General features: G+C 45.8%; 1 protein-coding gene across 7 annotated transcripts in view; it reads left to right on the top strand.

Annotated features, from left to right (window-relative positions):
- The window catches only part of LOC144726652 (microtubule-associated serine/threonine-protein kinase 1-like), a 287,826-nt gene that overhangs the window by 159,575 nt on the left and 110,454 nt on the right, over positions 1–17,797 (top strand). The window contains exons 1-2 of one of the 7 annotated variants that reach the window (XM_078605402.1): positions 3,739–3,892; positions 6,693–6,848. The exons of 5 other annotated variants lie outside the window; for them this stretch is intronic. In XM_078605402.1, the coding sequence (XP_078461528.1) occupies positions 3,843–3,892; positions 6,693–6,848 (206 nt within the window). In that variant the 5' untranslated portion in view covers positions 3,739–3,842. Of the gene's footprint in view, positions 1–3,738; positions 3,893–6,692; positions 6,849–17,797 lie in introns of those variants that run through there. One more of the 7 variants, XM_078605405.1, reaches the window with a different exon arrangement.

The raw sequence follows: 17,797 nt of genomic DNA, 5'->3' as shown, positions 1-17,797 counted from the left end.
AAACAGTGGGGCGGGTTTCTTAAATCGCCTCTGTCCATCCAGCAGTATAAGTGGGTACACCTCAGTTGATCGGTAGGTCGCTTGTGGTGTGTGTATCTATTTTTTGGTTTGGCCATGTTTGTTTGTTGTAGTACGGAGTTAGACTGATGGCCTTAATCTAAGTTGTCTTGTGGTTGTTGTTGTTGTTTGACTTGCATCCCACTGAGATTTTGCACACAGCGTTGGTGTACGGTGCTTTTTATGCAATATTTTGCCGTCTTTTCTTGGATTTTCTGTTGGCACATAGTCACGTAGTCACTTTAAGATGTTTTCTTGTTCATGTTTTTGTTTGTTGCGGTTGCACCCGATTCAAGAACCGAATGGCTCACAGGGCTATACCTAACAAATGAACTTGAACTTGAATGTATGCTGGGGAGCGGCACTGTAGCGGTTAGCGCGCTGCGCTATGAACCCGTTGACACGAGTGCGGTGTGTAAAGATCACCACTCGGGAGACAAATGCGTTCGGGCGTGGTGCTGGCCACCCACCCCCTGGTGTGTCGTGCCGGTCTTCATAGGTGCTCACTGACGTAACTTACCCCAACAGTCTATTAAGGCTTTTTGGGGGATATTTTGTTTTTGCTTTCTATATATGTTGAACTTCTTTAGCACCGTACGTAAACAACCGTGCAAATCGGAGGTGCGGGGGAAGAACAACAAACTAAGCACAAAAAACAGCTCTGAAGAAACGTGTTTACAATCGAGAGGTGGTGGAGGAAGGTGTGGGGGTACTCCCACCTCGACTAATAACCGCTGGCGATTGTGGAAGAGTAGGCCAAAGTGCCATTTCGTAGCACCGTCTAGAGCAGTGGCGTTAGCACCTTTTGGATTTTTCTAAAAATCATTAAGCAAATGGTCAACTAGTAACCTCCAGAAAGGTGCTTGAAATTCAGCGACGCTGCCGTGTGTGAGTAAATAGTTATGATCCATAGTATCATTTAACAGTGGCAAGGTAATGGCACAAAAGTGAGCCGGGCATCTCCGTGAACCGTCGTTGGACGCAGAAAATACAAACGGGACAAATATAGACGCACGTTCCGCACTGAGTGTGTTCACAACAGCTGGTTCAGCAAGCACCCTCGGCAACAACGTAAGGACACACCAGCCTGATGTTTGTAAAATTTTCCTTCTGCAGCCTGAAAGCTAATGGACCATGAGCACACGCACGTGAATACGCAGCAAATGACAACAATCGGCTCTCTACCAGGCATCTCCCCCCCCACCCCCACCTATTAAACTGAATAAAACGAAACTATTTTTATTTTAACAGGTAAGGCCCACTGAGCTACATAGTTCGTTTTCAGAAGCGGAATGGACACAAATGATAGCTCAATGAAGTGGCTTCTCACGTGGAAATGTGTAGCTGACAAATACGCTCTATGCATGTTTCTAAATGTGGACGGAAAAGCCGGAGGACCCAGAGAAAAATCCACGTGACCACATACAAACTCCAAATACACAGGCATCAGGGTCGGGATCGAACCCACGACCTCCTGTATACCAGATGAGGTAGTTAACATCTCGCCACCGCTACACTCGGAAATTAAGGAAAAAAAGTATATATACAGAGGACCGCAGAGCTTGGAGAGGAGCCGGGGGGGGGGTTAAAATTTGGCACCAGCTGACCGTGTGGCTGCTGCCTTCCCTGCTCGTCCGTGATTCCTTCTGGTGCCTATGTGTCACTCTCTCTTTTCAAGAGCGATGAGCGAATGCTGTGTGGCGCCGGTGGCATGTGACAAGTTGACATTATTATCTTTATTAAAATGTACGTGATTATGCTTAATCACGTACGGGGAGAACATGCAAACTCCACATATACAGCAGGCGTCAGGGTCGGGATCGAACCCACGACCTCCTGCGTTCCAGGCGAGGGAGTTAACATCTTGTTTCTTGCTTCTCATAGCCCAACTGTGCTTGCTCGCCATACCTTGGCACCCCACTTGTCTGCTCCCGTCTAGCCGTCCGTGCAATTGTGTTTATCTTAGCTGGTGCTTCCAGCGTGTGCCTTACGTGCTCTACGGCATTACTGCTCTCACATTCTTTTCCACGTCGTCGTGCAAGACACTGGGGCAAAATCCATTTTTGCACTGATTCCACACCCATGATGACCGCCTTCAACGTGCACTGACCATCGTGGTGAAGTATGGTCAAGTAACTCTCCACGTGGGGCGACCCATATCCAGCAGGGGATTCACGAGAGGGCTGTACATTTGCAATACTTGGGGAAAATTGATGTGCGTTGGAGACGTGGGAATGTTTCATGTAATTCCAAGGCAGATAAAAATGGTGGGGAACTGTAATAAATTCGTAGCTAGCAATGCCATTAATTTGAGTTATTTCAGTCAGCAGGAAAGCTCTAAGTGCAGGATTCTTGAGTTAAGAGCAGATGTTACATCGAGTAAACGGCATAAAATTAGAAAATTATAGGAATTTTTTAATTAAAGTCTAATTGTCATATATTTTTTATATTCAGAAATTATTCACAGGATCTCATGCCTCAATTTCACAAGACCTTGAGTTGGGGTAATAATATCTTATATTTGGTATTTGTGCCGTTCTTATAGAATGAAGCTATCGCGAACGGGTTATGTCAGACGTAGGATTCAATCGTTCCACAGTAGGGAGCGATGTTGCTGTGTGGAATCCCAATTGAGTAATTTGCACGTATTTTCTTTTTTGAAAATGTGGACCCGGACGCCAGCACACAGTGACCGAATGGGTTTTAATCGCGCCGCTGGAACTTCAGCGGCCGCTGTGAAGCAGATTTACGGTTAATACACCTGCAATTTTTGACACAAAACCCAGGGTGGCCTGCCAGGTTCGAACTGCAACAAACGGCGAACATGCTACTCCTGGGCAGTATCACCGCCCCAATGATTGGGTCAAATCCATTTGACTGATCGTTTTGCCCGTGGGAGGAAATTGGATGACCCAGAGAGGTCCTGCATACACGAGAGAGAAATACTCGGGAGATCCACAGATGGGTTAAAATAAGTATTATATAAAAAATATACTTTTTTTAAAACACGGCTTTAATGAAATGGACCGTACGAGTAATGGCAGAACTGCACGACTCCAGTCCCATCAGGATGTTATTGCTGGAAGTCTTTAGACACTAGACTAACAGATGAGTCTCTGGTGGGGTCTTTAGAGAATAGGCTTACAAACCAGTGTTTGATGGGGCTTTGCAGCAATGGACTGATAGACCGGTCATTGATTGGGTCTTGAGAAAATAATAAACTGACAGACTTGTCTCTAATGGGATTTAGACTATAGACTAATTCACTTTCTATTGGGATTTTTAGACATTGAACTGACTGGTATGTAATGGTATTTTCAGTCAATAGGCTGATATTCTATTATCTAATGGAGCCTTTAGAAAACACACTACGTTGTCATGTGGTCTAATGGCCATACATTGACAACAACATTTAAAACACCTCCCTTAAAATGATCCCTGCATCAGCATCTTCCTACGGAGTGAGCCTCTACCCTCCCTCCCACCCTTCATCTCCTTCAGCCCCCCCTAGCAACCAGCTGCACCACCACTTACCCCCGTCCACAACTTTCCTACCCGTACACATCTTTCACAACCGATCAGCTGTTTACGGCCATCCGCCACTCGGTTTGACAGTGCGCTACTCGTCAGCTGGTGGGGGCGGGGGGGGTCACGAGGAGGGCGGGGGGAAGGGAGCTCTGAGGCTTGTGCCAGTCGCTCGCTCGGGGCTTGGGGAATCTGGGCCACACGCGCGCGCGTGCCACTCTCCAACCGCGGCCGCCGTTCCAGAGGGCCCACCGCTCGCGATGAAGAGGAGACGTGACGAGGCAGGCCCGGCCGCGGCGCTCACGATCAAGTGCGTAGCAACGTGCGGCGCTTCTCCAGCGGAGGCCCGCTGCCGTTCTCTCCCCGCGTCGTGGGCTGTGGTTACTCGGCGTGGCAGCGAGAGCAGTGACTATAACAATTAGAGCGATCGGAAAATGTGTGCAAACGGGTGGCCAAAACGCGAGTGGATTGTGTTTTGTAAAGAGACGCGAAAGTAACTTAGGATGTGTGTTGTATACACCCAGTCTTTGTTTAAAGTTTAAGAGGAAAATGTGTTGGCCAAAATGTAATTTATTTATAATTTAAACGTATTGTTACTTTGCATGTTGTATTGTGTGTGTTTGTGGGAGCGGTAGAGTTCGCGTGCTGCGCTACAAACTCAGTGACTAGTTCGATTCCCACTCACGGCCAACACTATTGACGATTACACTGGTCAACAACAAAAAAGTGTTTTTCTGGCCTGGACTTTTGCAGCTGTTTTAGACTAATTTTAGGGTGCTGATTCCAAATCTGATCTCAGATTTGCTCTATCACATCTCATTTTATGCTATCGGCATACCCCATTTTCATTGATTTTACCCGAAATTAACTCTGTCACTTATGATTGCAAGTTGTTGCGAGTCAGTGACTGCTTTAGTGTTAAAATATGGTGCTATATTTTTAGGATAGTGTGTTTATAATATCATTTTATGTAGATATCCACATTTATTTAATATTTTTCTTCTGCAGTTTTTATTGAAAATGCAATATTTGATATCTCAATAACCTGATGTGATAGACAAAAACTGATGCCAGATTTTGAATCAGCACCCCGAAATTACCTTAAACCCGTTGGAATACCTTATGCCAGAAAAAGTGTGTTGACCAGTGTTATCTGAACCAGTCATGGGCCTCCCCTAGATCGACTCAGCCTCAAATGAGTACCTGGTGTGGTGTATAAACATCACCACTGGGGAAACAAAGGGGGCCGGGTGTGGTTCTGGTCACCCATCCCCTTGTGTGCTGTGCCGGCCTTCATAGGTGGTCGCTAGCAGCACTTGCCCCAATAGTCTGCTAAGACTGGACAGGGGACCTTTGTCTCTGTGTGTGTTATTACATGTGTGTGTTATTACATGTGTGTATGGGCTCGATTCATGTGTTCGCAAATGTCTCTGTCTGACATGTTTTGTGAAAAGTGTCCACGTGCGACCGGCACTGAGGAATTAAGCCGGGGGGGGGGGGGGGTTCGTTTCAGTGTTTTCATCAGCCTGAGAATCTGGCCCCAAGTACTTTAACATCAATGTGTCAAACCGCTGTTCAATGAGGGTGTCCCCATGCTGTCTCGGTCATCTGGGTTGTTTGACCATACTTCACCAAGCTGGTCACTGTGTGTATTGGTGAAGGGGTGATCCTGGTCCTATATATGTGTGTTTATGTATTTATGTATGTGTTTGTGTCTTTACTGTGTATATACTGTCATTTTATATGGGTGAATGTTATTTGTAGGTGTCGTATATGTGTTCAGTGGTAGAATACTTCGCTGTCAATCCTCGTGGCTCGGGATTGTTTGCTGGTCCAAATGCATACAACGCCAGTGGAAATAATCATCGCAACCTGGGTTGTATCTCCCCGCAGATGAGTGCCTGGTTTATTTTACGCTCATCAGCACGGTAGATACAAATGTGGCTGGGCATTTTTCCGGCCACACTATCGGGGGGCCCCTTTATCTGCTGGGTTGCCAATGACAGGCACTCACTAACAAGGCTTGCTCTGACAGTCTCTCCAAGCCAAACTGCGGGTAGTATATAAATAAACACGTATACCAACCTGCACTGACCAGCATCTTGAAGTTTAGTCAAATAACCCCCGTTACCAACATTGTGCAGGGAGGCTCTCATCCAGCAGTAGATTTAGAAAAGGGCAAATAACGTAAGGTAACGTACGCTTGTAAATTCTAAACTGAGACGGTAAATTCAGGCTTTGTCTGCGGGTGTGGACGTTAAAGATCGGAATGAGAGTTCGTGGGTTTAACCCGGTCACTGATAAAATCCCACGTCAGCTCAACAACATCATCGTTGTCCTGGCCAATTCCTGACATTGCTGCTTCAAAACAGCAAATTATCTTGCGTTCAGCAGCTGGACGTTGCTGGCTATATGCAGCTCTATTTTGATCGCTGTAAATGATAAGAAGAAGTTTAATTTAAACTGTACTTTCTGTACGGATGCTCCTTTGTTGACAAGTAAAAAACATTAAAAGGCTGCGAATTAACTTTAGCATCCCTCTGTCTCTTCTCCGACAGCCAAACTTGCAGGGAACTATTGGTGCACGTTGCAGCGTAGTAAATCTTTCTCGTTGCCCTTTGACAAACTTCTCATTGCCATTTATCTGCATTAAATATAAACCAGAGCATCTCGTAATTCTTCTTTATTTAACTAGGCCAGGGCCCATTAAGATCGTTTGTGGCTTTTGCAAGGAGACTCGGATAAGCGTGCTTTAACGTCCACCGCACAGCAGAGAGCAGTCTTCACTCGATTCCACCAACGTCTTTGGGGCAGCAGAGCGCAGACATCGAACAACTCTGCGTTCACTTTGATTTTTATCAACAACAGCAAGCACGCTAACCAGCAGCTGGCCCTCCTGCAGCGATGGAAACGGTGTAGCAATGAATCCGCGGCACGTGCGTGACACCAAGCGGCCAGGTGCGATGTGTCAAGTGCCCCCCCCCATCCTCACGTCGAGAGATATCCTTTGATCGGGGGTGAGCGGCTGGGGGAACGCAGGACAGCACGTGCACGCGCGCAGCGCCGCCGCTACGTGCGAGCCCGCTCTCCTCCTCCGTGTGTGCCACTAGAATAACACCACAGGGGGCAGCAGCGCCTGCCCCGGAGCGGGGGGTTCTGAAGCGCCCCTCGTCCCTCTGCCTGTTCCCCTTCTCTCTGAAGACCACCGGCGCCTCTCCAGCACGCAGCCCCCACAGCCCCGTGTCACTGGGTGCACCCAACCTCGGGTAAGGTCATCACATCCACCCCCGCCCCCCACCATCACAATTCTCACATCTCCTGAAACCCCCCCCTCATGCCCTGCTAATATTCAGGATTGCATTACGGTCGTCACTCCTCGTTGTAGAGATGGGGCTTTTCGTTGTGTTCACGCTTTCTAACAAAGGTTCAGAGCTTGTTTGCAATATCTCTCTTGAAAACCGTCAAACTTAGCCCGTCGGCTTTCCATACTTTGAATTAAATGCGACCAAAGACAAACGCGTCTTGGAAAGCTTCATGTAAATCATGCATATCCATGATTTCTCCTAACTTGCTTGCATTGGGAGCCGTGTGGGTAGAGGCGTTATTTTGGTCGTGTTATGATTCTGTGTCCTTCGTGGCATGCATTGTTTTAAGCGACCAACCATAAGCAAGATCCTGACGACAGGACAAATCTGTTAGTCACGCTGGCTAGCAACGTTTCTCCTTCTACAATTACGAATGTTCAATTTGGAGCTTTAGCTTGTTATTTGAGTCGTGGGCATTTGCACTGAATCATGAGGATTTTTACTCTGGCATAGTAGTTTATAGCTTGTCGCAGCATGTGCTTTTTAAACTCACCGGTCATCGAGGCTGCTAAGCACATGTACTTTAGCAATTACAATTCGGGTGGTGTGGGTTTGTCCCCATGGTACCATATAGCCAGCTCTATTGCACTGTGCATTATCGGCAGTACTGTCTACTTGGCGTTGGGCAATACCTACCATACCAAAGTACCGTCTGTGTCGATTCGCGCTCTGTAACGTAGGTGCGATTAAATTGGCTTACGCGCAGCTGCGAGACCGATTGTTACATTACAAAACTGTGGGAGATGAAGGCGGCTTGGGAAGGCCTTCATCTAGCAGTGGATAGATTATGGCTGGTGATGATATAGACAAGCCCGATTTAACATAATCTCTTCGGTGGCAGGTAATACCTCCAGGGTTGCTGTTTGCCAGTGACGGTGTCATGTATGTTAGAAACGAAGCCCTCTGTACTGTGTGAATTCCCAGTGACTGTTAACATCTCTCCACGGTGGTGAGATGTTAACTACCTCGCCTAGTATACTGGAGGTCGTGGGTTCCATCCCCACTCCGACGTCTGTATATTTGGAGTTTGCGTGTCTCTTTCTCCCTGGTCGCGTGGATTTTTTTCCAGGTCGTCCAGTTTTTCCCTCCACATTTAGAAACATGCGTTTGGAGTATTTGGCTGCTCTCCATTTCCACATGATAAGCCACTTCGTTGAGCTATCATTTGTGGCCAGGTCGATTGTGAAAAAGAGCTACATAGCTCAGTGGGCCTTACTTGGTAAAATAAAATAGTATTATTGCATTACTGATTACAACAAAACCCGGTTCACAATGCCATCGCACGCCCAGCGTTTGGAACTGGGGAGATTTTCCTGTCGGTGGTGGTTTTGTTTGAGGGCACAACTTTCCCATACTGATCAAAGCCACTTTGCGACACTGGGAAATGCAGCCCCTTACAATTTCAGCCCCACTACTTGAGGCTGCAACAGCGACACGAGGCTTTCATCAGTGGTCGGAATTGGGACGAGTGGCTTTCTTCTCAATAGGTTGGTAATTTTCTAATTTATTCTCTCCCCTTCTCCATCGTACACCTAATGAGGAAAAAGATGAGGTGTCATTTTTCCACGGCCTTTCAGGTTTAATGCTCTGATAAAAGGCCACAGTTATGGAATTGGCCACAGTTTAAGCTGCCCCCTTGTTTGTGAAATGCTTAATTTCCCTCACGGTCGGTTGGATGTGGCACGGTTGGGAACGATACATCCAAATTACTACTTTGTAGGTTTTCGTGCTTGCACAATGTGGTTTTCAGTGTGTTCTGATTGTACCGCATGTCCGGAGGTTTTCTACACGTGCCTAGAGAAGCTCCCAGCACGTGGATCACACATTTATATATAAAAACGGCCTTGCAAGTGGGGATTCAGTACGTTTCTTCCACTCCTGCTGGAATACTCGATAAGAGTTGCCATAGTTTTGGTTGGGAGCTTTGGGCATGTCCAAAAGACGTCTCTTAAAGTTTCTAATTGTTTGCTGAAAATCTTTTTTTTTTCCTGTGTTCGCATGCATACAACACGGACCTTTTGCAATCACTCCGGCAAGATCCCTTGCCGTTATTAATCGGGTTCCCTGCCCGTTTTTTGCCAAAATGGAGATACATTTTTACGACTGTAGAAAGATGAATATTGTGAGTGATTTGATTTCCCCGGAGAGACAACTTAACATCGCTATCTATTTGGTACCAAATTTATGGCGGTGTGCCTTGAAGTCAAAAGAACTTGTTCAGATGAACATGAACATTTACTGTGTATAAAACAAGAGCCAACGGTGGAAGTATCTCCAGGAGAAATAATAAATGGCTTGAGGCCGTCTGCGAGCAACGTATTCATGCTCACATGGAGTGGAGCGTGTCAAGTGTTACCTTGATGTTTGATGTACGAGAGTGGGCCATCTTTGCCATAATTACAGCTGCGTGTTTTATTTGATATCGATTCTTCTTGCATGTGCAAATGAACACAGGACAAAACATGCATCATTAAGAGACTCAAAAGTAAACAGTGATGAGTGGCAGAGAATATGTATGTTTTTTATTTGATTGATCTAAAGGGCAGCTTCTTGTCTTGTGGCCTAGGCAGAGGGTGACGATGCAGTGCATCAGCCCTTCAGGTCGCAGAGTGAGGTGGGTTTGGTGGGATTGAGTGAACCACTTTTCTTGGTCAATCTATAGAAAGTGCCAACTTTGTAGCGCAGTGATTTGTGCACCGCCCTACGACCCCAGCCACCTGAGTTCGATTTCCGACTTTGGCCAACATCGGTGGTGAACATCTGAACAGTTCCTGGGCATCACCTTGGTTGCCTCGGCGTTAAATGAGTACTGGCACTGAGAAGTCAGAGGTGGCCGGCCGTGGTGCTATCAATCGCACCTGGCGCCTCTGTCCCGCTGGGTGTACGGAGGTGGGGGAATATTAAGAATGTTGGCGATTGCTTCAACTGTCCCACCCAGAGATAGAACCGGCGACCTCCCTGAGGCCTTGTAACTAGACAAATAGAAATAGATTATTGAATCCAATCGTGACTGAATCATAAAAAAAAATAACTGCATGAGGAGTGATTTGTTTGTACTTCCCTAGTTACTGGCATGAATGCCACAAAGCATCAATTCACACACACATGGCTATTGTGAGCATTGTAATCAAGGTAGGGGGTGGAGCGCTGGCGTGGTGGCTAGCGTACTGTGCTATGAACCTGGCAACCTCCGTTTGATTCCTTGCCATGGCTAACATCGGTGGCGAGTGATATATTAACTCGTCCTGGGCCCCTTTCACCGACCCACACTAACCAGCTTGGTGAAGTATAGTCTAATAACCCCCTTGATTCATTGACGCGGGGAGGCCTCCATCCAGCCGTGGAGTACAAACGACTGTAAAGGAAAAATAATATTCTTTGATGTTTTGTCAACCGAGGCAAAAATTTTGTTGGGCTTTTAAAGTAGGTTTGTGGTGAGGAATCATTTCTCCACGCATTGCATCCAGAAAACCAGACGTCATGGGGTTAGTGGAGCACACTGGGATTCGAGTGATTGCAGTGATGTGCATGAGACCTCCAACTGTGCTGGGTGCCAATGTTGTGTTTTGTGGGCGTCATTACAGCAAGTAGGGTTTCTAAGAGGCAATCTGTGTGGAATTTGAGTGCGAAACTCCTATACCCATGGGTCTTATCCCAGGCACTTATGATTTCCTCCTGCATAACCTGAAGCGTGACCCTGTAGAAATGTCTAAAAACACTCAGTGGGGGGTTTGCTGCTTCAATGTTTCTTTCAGACTATGACGAATGTCATCGCAGATATTTATGTGGAAAAGGTTAAGCGTGCGATATGAATGTCACCTTTAGGAGAGTTAAATGTGACACTTTTGACAACTGCATAAGCAATTCAGAATAAAAAATTAACTTATTTAAAAAACAAAAGTTTTAATTTAAAAGTGCACAAAAAAGTAAATAATTCGATTGGGAAGTGGACAACATCTTTATTACAAGAGACACGTGGCACCTGCTTCTTGGGCGAGGCGATTTCAGAGTTTAGGGACCGCGGCGTTTTTGACCGACCCAAATAAGTATTTGTTTAATAAGCCGTCCATACAAAATGTTAATTGCTTTAAAAGAGCCGATTAATTGATGCCGATTTTTGATACAGCCATGCATTGTCACCGGATTTGAGTACGTGTGCAAAATTTGGAATTGATTGGACAACAGGAAGTAGACTAAATGTTGATTACAAGATTTGACCACGACAAACATAGGAGTCAAGTTAAGTAAAACGGTTGAAAAAAAAGTGGTGTGGTATGTTTACAGTTGTCACATGACATCCCATCTACACAACTCTGGAAGTCTGTGCAGGGTTTTGAGTGTTTATGGAGTGTGTTGGCAAACCCAAAAAGCTCAATTACATGTGGTGTGTGTGTGTGTATATACGTAGCTTTTGCTGTTGAAATCGTGCAGAATGCGTCAGGTCTCGGTAGCTCAGCTAAGGGTTGAGCCTGGATAGTGGTTGGAAGGGTGGGCACTGCTCATAAAACAAAACGATTCTACACATCTGTCAATAGCTCTGCCTTAAAAGTAAAAATAATAATAGGTGACATTTCGGGCAATCTTTATTTCAAATGGCCGATGTAGATGCAGAGCAACAACTGCAATTTCGCATGCAGGTGGTTGAGCCAGATAACAGCGTCAGGAGCAGTGGAGTGTATCGCTGCGATGTCTCCGTCGTATTTGTGGATCGGGTATTGCATTGTTATATTTTGGGCTATGGCCCTTCACGACTAGGGCTGCTGCGGGGGCTGCATTGTCATCAGAAGGCAGTGCAGCAACATCTATTGTTCTAAGGTACTATATTCTAACGTCTATGCTGCCTTCACCAACTTGCACCACCCAGGGTGCTAAAGTATGGGCAAATATACCCCATGATCCGGATGGAGATGGGGAGGACATCATCCAGCAGTGCTTGAACCAATATTGAATTAGGGTTGTGTATTGGGCTTTCTGACGAGGTCTGTATATTTATTGTAATCATTATATGCGTGAATGGAGGCTCATTCTTTTCAGCCCCATACCCTCTCTAGTGGACAAAATTATTCAGTGCACCTGTTCCAAAATGATTTTAGCTTCCAGCTGTTCAAATCTTTTGGGTAATAATAATGAGTCATCTTCTTAGGTTTTTTCGGTAAAGTCACGTAGAAAGTAAAATAAAATAAAAACAAAAATCACGACGTTTCGGAGGCAACACAAGTCTCCGTACTATATGTGTTGCCTCCGAAACGTCGTGATTTTTGTTTTTATTTTATTTTACTTTCTACGTGACTTTACCGAAAAAACCTAAGAAGATGATTCCTTGCAGTCACGCAAGCTTCAAATCTAGAAATAATAATGAGCATTAATAAAATGGTATTAATAAGTACTGTATATATGATATTAATAATTGAGCAAGCATCGTATTATTACATTTTTGCAGGTGCGAAATTGTGTTTTACGGTTCATTAGATATATCACTTGACTAGCTACTGATGTAAAACATACAGCCTCCTTGTTACTACTGTCGTTATTAGCATACATTAAATGGACAGTGAGGACAGCACAGAAGATGGATTTATCACACATTCAGCATCGTATGATTTGGTTTTTAACGAAGAGAGTTTGGGGTTGAGTCAGCAGAGATATGGGCGCCGCGGTGGCGAGATGTGAACTACCTCATCTGGTATACAGGAGGTCGTGGGTTCGATCCCGACCCTGACGTCTATATATTTGGAGCTTGCATCTACCCGTGGTTGCGTGGATTTTTCTCTGGGTCTTCTGGTTTTTCCCTCCACATTTAGAATCGACATATGTTTTGAGATTTTGGCTGCTATGAATTTCCACGCAATAATAAGCTATCATTTGTGGCCAGGTTGCTTCTGAATGAGAGCTATATAGCTCAGTGTGCCTTACCTGGTATGATAAAAAATTGTTTAGTTTCTAGTTTTTTTTTTGTTTAGATGGTGCCACCCTTGATGTGCAGTGGCATCGAGGGGCCTCCGTCCAACAGATTGAAGACTGGGGTTCCGCTTTTGGTCCTCGTTATGATCGTTTAAAAACGAAGCCTCTCGGCCACAACTGACGCAGGCGCGAGTTCGGAGCCAATGACCTTTACATTTGTACTTAACGGATGACTTCCCCGCCGCCCGGATGAACGGCCATGGATTTTTTTTTGTCTCGATGCAACGCGCGTGGCCCGGACGCCCACCAACCCCTGCCCCCACGCCTGCCCCCCACCTCACTCCGCCACGTGACTCAATTCCCATCTCCTGCCGCGGCGACGTGCGCGATCATAGAACTCGTCTATCGGGAGACTCGCCCGGTCAGGCTCATGATGGTCGCTGACAAGAGCTGTCTCTCGTCCCCGCCATGCGAGAATGCGGACACCCTGGGCTGGGTCCTCGGTGTTTTGCGCAGGTGAGGTTTTTCGTGCGAGAGTGGATCATCCAGCAATCTGGCCGAAATCCGTGTCCACGTAGGCCCACAGGCTTTGAGGTTGTACACTACTCACAAACGCACACACACTCGCGCGTACGCTCAGCTGCATACACATGCAAAGGACAAAGATCCCTCTGCAGACTGTTTGGATGAGTGCTGCTAGTGAGCACCTATTCCGGCCGGCAAGGCACACGAGGAAGTGGTCTAGCCATTGTCATGCCCGGCCGCCTTTGTCTCTCTAGTGCTGATGTTTACACACACCGCACATTTTATGGTAAGTCAACCCAGGGAAGGTCCAGGCCCAGTCCAGATATTCGCTACTGTTGTTGGTCATTTCCGGGAATCGAACTCTGGTCGCCGAGTTCATTGTGAAGCACGCCAACCGCCGTGCTAACCGCCTCCTCACCGCTCCCTCACAAGACAAAGTCCCCCCTCCCCCTTATAGCCTTAACAGACTGTTGGGGCAAGTGCTGTTAGTGAGCACCAATGAAGGCCGGAACAGCACACAAGCAAGTGGGTGGCCAGCACCAGGCCCGGCTGTCATTATCTCCCCAGTGGCGATGTTAACGCACCTCACCAGGTACTCATTTGAGGCTGAGTCGACCTAGGAAAGGCCCAGGACTGGTTCAGATAATCGTCATTGGTGTTGGCCGTGAGCTAGAAATGAACTCGGGTCACCATGTTCGTAGTGCAACGTGCGAACCGCTGCACCACCGCTCCCGCACAAGTACTCTCACGCACACACACACACGTGCACTTAATTCCACTTCATCCCTTTGCCTCATTGATGAGGTGTCTCTTCGAAGGCCACGCCAGGGTTCGAATTATCATTGCATTCTGTTAATCGGCATGAGGAACTTGTGTTCTCCGACTTGAAATTTACGTTCATCATGGCTAGTTTGTCTTATTTTACTACACTGTCCTTTATATCCGCAATGCTGCTGGACAGCATTTGCAATTAGTTTGGCTCTGCGTTTTAGGCATTTCCATTGAATCCTAGCCTGGTTTGCTGGATGACTACAGTCACTCTTATTGCGTAATTTTTGTTTTGCGTTTTCAACCAGTTTCCTATTTCTGTAACATCTGAAGCACGTACCGATACTTGCCGTTTTGTAACGCTGCCTGTGTAACCACGTTTGTGTAACTAAGATCTGTGCCGTAAATATAGGTAGCGTCGCAGGTCGCCCCCGATGATATAGATCTTAACAACTCATTGGGCCCTTCCTGCTGACACAAATACAATGGATCTCTCTATTGTTTGATTGGCCCCGTATGCGCTCGCTGTTGAACTCATTCGCGCAGATTTGATGGTTTAATCTCTACTCATTCGCCTGCGATAAGCCGAAGAAAATACGTTGGTGAAAAAATCAATGTTCGGGAAATAATTGCCAATATAATTATGGAAACGGACGAGACATGGCTCTGTCCTTAACATTGTCAGTGACAAGTGACTATTTATTTTCTCTTAATACCCTACCCGGTTATTATTCACAGAATTTCCTAACAATACTTAAAGCTTTCGTGACTGCAGGAATTCATATTCTTTGAGTATTTCGGTAAAGTCGCGTAGATAGAAAAAATGATAAAAATAAAATTATAAAAATGAAAATAAAGTGATTTTTTTTTTTAAATATGACGTTTTGATCGCAACACAAGCAATCGTCATCAGGAGAAAAAAGAGGGGGAAAGCTGCTGAGGCAGACTGTTTTAAAGGTTTGAAATGGGTGTAGCCCAAGGGTCATAAACGAAGTGGGCGGGGCTAGTGATGTTAAAGTGAAAAATTTGCATGTAAATGTAAGATCGGAGAGCTACCTCCATGACGACTGCGCGGAGGTGGCCATTGTATTGTGAGAGATTAGCATGTCAATGTAAAATCGCAGAGCCACTGCCACATAGAGGACACGAGCAACGGCGGCTGTGTTAGTGTGAACCTGTTAATGTTAAATCAGAGAGTCGAAAATAACTGCTAACATCGGAAGGTAGGATGGAAACATAACAGCCAGTTATGACTTAATCCGGTTAATAACGTCCTTCCTATGATTGCTCAGTTTGTACCCATCTTCTCGGTTGAAATTGTGTCTGTGTCTATATGTCTGGATGGCTTCATGAACGAATCTTTGTTGATAGCCAGTGTGCCTTGCCAGCCTCAATAGGTGCTCGCAAACAACACTTGCTTTAAGGATCCCGTAAGGGCTGAACAAGGTATATATGTGCGGTGTGTTTGTATGCACGCATGTTCAACTTCTTTCACATCGTATGTAGTCAACCGTGCTAATCGGAGGTACGGGGGCGGGGGGAAGGACAATAAACCAAAACACAAAAAGCAGTTCTAAAGAAATTAGTTTTTGCTAGCTGTTTGCACGTTGTATTGTGAATGTTTGTGCATGGTGCCAGACCTTTGATCGTAAGGCAATCGGGTGGCTGTCAATAATGATGTACAGTGCTCAGAAAGTGAGAGCTTGTGACGTGTGTGAAGGCGTACGTGGGTGCGACTGGTGAAGCAGTTAGCGCGATGCATGAGGGCAGAATTGCGGCAGAGGGGTTGTTTGTAAAATGCCTGTGCCAACACTCATCCCTCCAATAATCACATAATCTCACCAAATAATTCTCCCAGCCTCACATTTCTCACCACTCTTACTCAATCCTTGACTCACCTTTTTTTCTTTAACCCTCCCGATAAACCCTCACAACATCTCGAAATAATCCCCAATTTCTTGCACGTTTCTCAAAACCAATCATCGCAAAGCCACAAATGAGCTTATTGCGTTCTACCGCTGCCGTTTGTAGTTCGGCCGTTTTTTCGTTTTTTACAAGAACTTGTGCTCGAAAAAACTTTGTGGCTAATTCCGGCACAAGGCGCGCCGCCTGTCAATTCCCTCACTCCTCCCACCAGTTCCCAAACGACCTCTCATTATCGTAATGTTGTCCTTAATAGCGAACTAACCTTGTCATTATCGTACTGACGTTCCCCTCGACCCACCAAAAGTTCCCACTCCTGAAAATGCAATTGGCCAATGCAGGACCTTCCTGAATACTCCTACTCTTAAATACTTTTATTTTATTTTACCAGATAAGGCCCACTGAGCTATTTAGCTCTTTTCCACAGTGACGTGGCTACAAATAATAGCTCAACGAAGTGGCTTATCATTGTCTGGACATTATAGCAGCCAAATACTCGAAACGTACGTTGATTCTAAATGTGTAGGGGAAAACCAAAGGACCCCAAGAAAAATCCACGCCACCACGGGGAGAACACGCAAACTCCAAACATGCAAATGTCAGGGTCGAGATGAAACCCACAACCTCCTGTATACTAAGCGAGGTATTTAGCATCTCACTGCGGTGCCCTGAATAATAATATCAGAACGCAATGAGACTTACATGGATTCAGTACATTTAGATATATTTTAAATAAACGTTCACATTACACGTTCCAACTCCTTAGCCAATCCACTGCTGGATGAGGGCCTGCCCACGTCATGCGGGCCTTGGCCGTTCATAACCATATTTCCTCTCGACGGTCACTGTGGGTTCATAAAGGCAGGGAGCATGGATGCGGGTGGCATATAGCAATAAATAGTAATTTACATTTGTAAGGTGCATTTCTTCCGTAGATCACATATAAGGACAGTACAACAATGTCGTTTTTCTTCACTGACCTCTACTGCTGTTATTACCATGATGAGGATTGGGCACATATTTGTTTTTTGTTAGAATATTCGTGGTTGTTAGGCAGTGTCACTTTCACTGCTTAGGTCGTTGACATGTTGACAAGGTCAAAACCACGCTGACCCCATTGTATACCCAGTATGTATGTTACCACTGCAGTTGATGTGAATAGGTGGCCTGTTGGTTATTGCACTGGCTTCTGAGTCCTGCTTTATCAGGGTTCAAGGTCTACCCCAGTTCTCTACGGGAGTGCCATTAAAGTAATTTGCCTATTTTATCTCTCGTCAGTGTCGTGGTCGAACAAAGCAGGATAGCTGTGACCAAAAGTGCCATATTTTTCCTCCTTAGTGTAGTTATTAGCTGGCGGGTTGTTCTTCAGCAAAGTCTTGCACGAACACAGATAGTGTAAATATAAAGTGGCAGAGCGGCACACTGGTAACACTTGTTCCTCACAGCGCAGCGAGAAGGCCCTGGGTTCGATTCCGACTCGGGTGCCTTTCTGTGGAGTTTGTATGTTCTCACCCTGCTCTGCATGGTTTTCCTCTGGGTTCCCATGTTTCCTCCCTTATAAACAGACCAATACTATATACCTGGTATTGGCCAAACTTCCCAATGCTAAACAATTTTGCGCCACTTTCTCAATTTGGATTACACATTGCAACAATGCCCCCGAATGCAAAAAACTTAAACTACTTAATTGCTACTTGTAAACTACTTTAATTTACCAGGTAAGGCCCACTGAG

Source organism: Lampetra planeri, chromosome 24 (genome assembly GCF_965212315.1).
Source record: "Lampetra planeri chromosome 24, kcLamPlan1.2.h2, whole genome shotgun sequence".
NCBI classification, from domain to species: Eukaryota; Metazoa; Chordata; class Hyperoartia; order Petromyzontiformes; family Petromyzontidae; genus Lampetra; species Lampetra planeri.
This window is presented reverse-complemented; position numbering and strand designations above follow the sequence as displayed.